The sequence below is a fragment of the Cryptosporidium hominis genome (genome assembly GCF_000006425.1).
Source record: "Cryptosporidium hominis TU502 chromosome 6 CHRO016099, whole genome shotgun sequence".
Classification (NCBI taxonomy): domain Eukaryota; phylum Apicomplexa; class Conoidasida; order Eucoccidiorida; family Cryptosporidiidae; genus Cryptosporidium; species Cryptosporidium hominis.
Genome location: NW_666939.1, coordinates 1 through 4,210, shown reverse-complemented (window position 1 = coordinate 4,210; position 4,210 = coordinate 1). Strand labels below are relative to the sequence as shown.

The window sequence follows — 4,210 nt, the reverse complement described above, 5'->3', positions numbered from 1 at the left end:
CTTCCTTAAGTGGGATTAAACCTAACAACTATTTTTATTTTTTCGGGTCATAACTCTCGGTTTTTTCCTATCATTAACAAAATAAAGCTCACCACTTTGATTAATAAACATATTGCATCTTCCAAATTTTGAAAAATAAGTTTCATACCAACTAATTGGTTTGATCATTTTTATTATTGAATTAGTTTTCTTGCCTTCTTTATTGGAAATAAGCTCGTGATTGCACTTGATCCGATGATAGTCATTCTCAGTATAGCAGAGTTTCTGCTCACTTTCCGACCAATAAAACAGCTTTTCCGACTTATTGCTTCCGATTAATATTTTCCTAGGATATTCCCAATCATGTTGAATACTAATTTTGTTTCTTTCTTCTCTATGATCTAAATAGCCATCCTCGCATTCTTTCACGCAATTTATTTGGGAGTTAGTGTATTTACTTTTCACAGCGAACTTTTCTAATATCAGTGCATTTATCATCGGTAAATTAATTGTATTTACATTAAAAGTTCTCACACCGAAGTGTGGAGCTCTTTTTATCATTACTAATTACCTAGAAAACCGCGGCAAAACTTTTTCCAAAATTTAAACAAAACAAAAGAAGAAAAACAGGACAAAAATTAAGTTTTCGAAACTAAGTTGTTAAATTGATTAGATTACTATCGTAAAAGTTTTAGATTTATATATTTTTGTATAATCAATATGAAAATATCTATTTACTTCTATAAATGCTAAATAAGATTTTTTTAACTATTGAATAATAAATTTCAATCCAAATAATTTTTTTAGAAATTTTTCAAAACTATTTCCTCTTTTATTAGCTTTACAAAATAATTATCTACGTATCATGCAATTTGCGGTTTGTTTTGCCTGCTAAACCCCAACAGCAAATTTTCCGCTATTTTTAATATTTCTTCGTAATGTGGGCGGACGAAGATGAACTTCCTGATCGAATAAGCTTTCTTACATTTAATGCAGGACTCCTTGAATATCGTATTTGTGGAGTAAAGTTGTATCAAAACCCTCCATATACTTCTCACAGGTTACTACAAATCCCATCAGCATTAAGGGGAATAAATGCTGATATTATTGCGTTGCAAGAAGTATTTGATGAAAAACACTCTGACTATATTATTGAGTCTTTACAGCCCGTTTATCCATATTTTGCTCGTGAATCAAAACAAAGCCAGAATCAAAAGTCAATGAGATGGCAGCCAATATCCGTTATACATAATCAGTTGGCACTACATAATGGATTGTTGGTGCTTAGTAAATATCCTATATTAAATGCAAGATTCACATGTTTCAGCGATGTAACATTGATTGAAGAATGGTTTGTCAGCAAGGGAATGTTAGAGGTAACAATTCAATTACCAGGAATGGATAAATCCCCTTTAACCTTATTTAATATTCATATGGCAAGTGGAGCGGTTAATCCTGAATCAGAAACAATTGAAACACTCAGAAACAAGGAAATTGAACAACTTTTAGGAGCTTGCGATCATGCAATCCGTAGAGGAGAGGTTCCTGTCATTATAGGAGACTTAAATGCAGCCCCAAACTGCTGTGGTAGTAATTATAACTATTTTATTGATAGAGGCTGGAGAGATTGCTTTGAATGTTTCAAACATGAAAATAGATATAGCACATCCGCTTCATCGAATATCAGTTCTCAAATAAACTTAAAATCTAGGCAAAATGACTTTGACTATAAAGGGAAGCAAACATACATAGATATGGATGACCTTTACGACGATTTAAGCTGCTATTCTAAGGAAAATTTTGCTCATAGAGAAGAACAAATCGAGGAAGAAGAGCACGCAACCCCCTCTAGTAACGATTCTTTCTCAACTAGGATTGAAATTGACACCACTCCGATGATTAATATGAGTATTGGGTCAAGCATAAATAAAGGAAATGATGATGTTGCAGTAGTAAATAAGCTTGTTTCATCATTTGCAGTTGCAAAGGCTGCAGTTGAGGTAGCTAAAAGAGGATTTTCATCATGTTCCCCAGAATCCACAAGTATCGAAGTTGTGTCAACTACAAAATCTTCAAATTGTTCAAATAACATAAATGAATTTCAGGAGAACTATCCAATTAAACAATACTTTCCAGGTAATAAAGATTATTGTAGTAAACTATTTTCATCCGATTTTACATGGGACCCAAATAATCCTCTTAATGTTATCGGTCCGCACAGTAATTGTCACGGTCAAAGATGTGACCATATATTTCTTCCGCCAACCCATCTATCCAAAAAGCTGGCTCAATACGAACCTTATAAGTCTAGCGTTATTCTAAGAGAACCTAGAGTTCTTGTTGATGGTTGGTGTTTTGGTTGTGTTGGATCAACTGTACTAGTTACTCTCAGTGACCATTATGGGGTATACGTAGAACTTAAAAGGAAGCTCGACAATAATTACAGAAATTCGCAATATTAAAACAATTTATAGATTAACGACAATACTACTTAATACCTTTTTATTGATATCCCAGTAGTCACCGTTGTAATGATTATCGTAAGTATAGTAGCAATAAAAACGTAGTTGATATCCTTACTATTCCCGACAGGGATGTTAATTACTATCTCCTGTGAACTCCCCGTCTTAACATTCTGATTTGGTGCAATCTCAAACCTTAATTTCGGAATTAAACAATGTTTGTCGACTGACTCCTCATAAATAACAATTGAAGGAAATCCTATTTTAACCGTTTTGAAGTTGCAGCCATTACATGCTGATTGATATCTTGCATGAATCGGTACATCTGATGATTTTCCAATGCTCAATAACATTGAACTATCTGACTCTTCACTAGGTCTTTCAATGTGAACGGGGTGAAGAGGAACTAAGATGCCATCAACCTTCTTTTCATTTCTTTGAGAAATTTCGTCAATATCCACAAATATTTCCCGATTAAAAGAGTCCAGTAATATTGGCGTATTTTCAAAATTAATTAGTTCTGTCTCAAGATTCCAGTGAAAACCAGACCCACTCAACTTTCTCACAACTTCCAGATTCCCACTTTCACAATTTTTTCCGGTGTTGTTTTTATTGATGGTAAATGATGTAATTTTCGTCGTCCACTTATTATTAGAATGCTTATTAGAAAATCTAAGCAAACTTAATGTTTGAGAATTAATTAAATCTAATTCAAACATGCATTGAAGTAATTTTTTTAAGATTTTATTTTCTACTTCTAAATGAGGAAAATGAATAATAAGTTAATTCTTCTCCTTCTAAGGAAAAAAACTCGGGATGATTTGGAGTGAATGGATTAGATTTACTTAATATATCAAAATAAAACTGCTTATTAACTTTGTTCAGTTCATAAGTTATTTCCTCCTTAGAATACAATTTAGTAAAATTGTTTATAACTGAAATATCAAATCCCAGATTAATATTTGGGATTGACAGAAAGTACTCTTTAATCTTTTCGTCTTTGTTGCATTTAATCGCCTTTTTTTTAGAGAAAAAAATAAATAGTCCATTAGGTAATGACGGTATTATTAATTGTCCAAAACTTCTCGAAGTAAAAATTACTGAATACCAATTAACGCATTCATTAAGCTCCTTTTCAACATTGGTATAAAACGCATTTGCAGTAACATTGAACGTTTCAGTGGCAACTTTGTATCCTTTCGAGCCAAAATCTTCTAATTTGGTAAAAGAACCTGAATAGGCATCTAATTCTGAAAATAAAGCAATAAAGACACAAAAAGCTCAATGTAATATTGAAAAATGTGTATCTTTTTCATTTTCAGATAACTAAATCCTATTGTCCGCGAAATATTATTGGGCGGAAGAATTTAACCATTTCTTATTGAAAGATTAAATTTCAGAGGAATCTAGAAAAATGGTATATTATTATTTACTGTATACAGTTCTAATACCCATGCTAGAACTTACATATTTATTAGACAACTTCTTCTTTATATCCTCTCCGCAATCTTTCAACACAAAAGCGGTATGTTGAATGTATAAAATATAAGGTAATACATACCTGCAGAATAATATTCTTCTTACACGATCCAACGGTATTGTTTGAAGGAATATTATCGAAGCCGCAGGGATGGAGATTGAAATTATACAAGGAATATATTTCTCAATACTTCCAGAAATTACTACTGTAAATATAAAGGAAAATAGACCCCAAATTAAATATACAATAATGGTTGAAGAAACTCTAAGGTTCAAGTATGTTCCTGCAA

General features: G+C 32.1%; 3 protein-coding genes across 3 annotated transcripts; 1 reads left to right on the top strand and 2 right to left on the bottom strand.

The window, feature by feature from the left end:
• Window positions 1-21: 21 nt before the first annotated feature.
• Window positions 22-540, bottom strand: Chro.60268 (hypothetical protein). Its single annotated transcript, XM_660334.1, has 1 exon — window positions 22-540. One exon carries the CDS (start codon window positions 538-540, stop codon window positions 22-24), a length of 519 nt encoding a protein of 172 aa, XP_665426.1.
• A 377-nt stretch (window positions 541-917) lies between these two features.
• Window positions 918-2,441, top strand: Chro.60267 (endonuclease/exonuclease/phosphatase). Its single annotated transcript, XM_660333.1, has 1 exon — window positions 918-2,441. One exon carries the CDS (start codon window positions 918-920, stop codon window positions 2,439-2,441), a length of 1,524 nt encoding a protein of 507 aa, XP_665425.1.
• Window positions 2,442-2,470: 29 nt separating this feature from the next.
• Window positions 2,471-3,160, bottom strand: Chro.60266 (multi-pass transmembrane protein). The annotated part of the gene is made up of 1 exon (XM_660332.1): window positions 2,471-3,160. One exon carries the CDS (start codon window positions 3,158-3,160, stop codon window positions 2,471-2,473), a length of 690 nt encoding a protein of 229 aa, XP_665424.1.
• Between the last annotated feature and the right edge of the window lie 1,050 nt (window positions 3,161-4,210).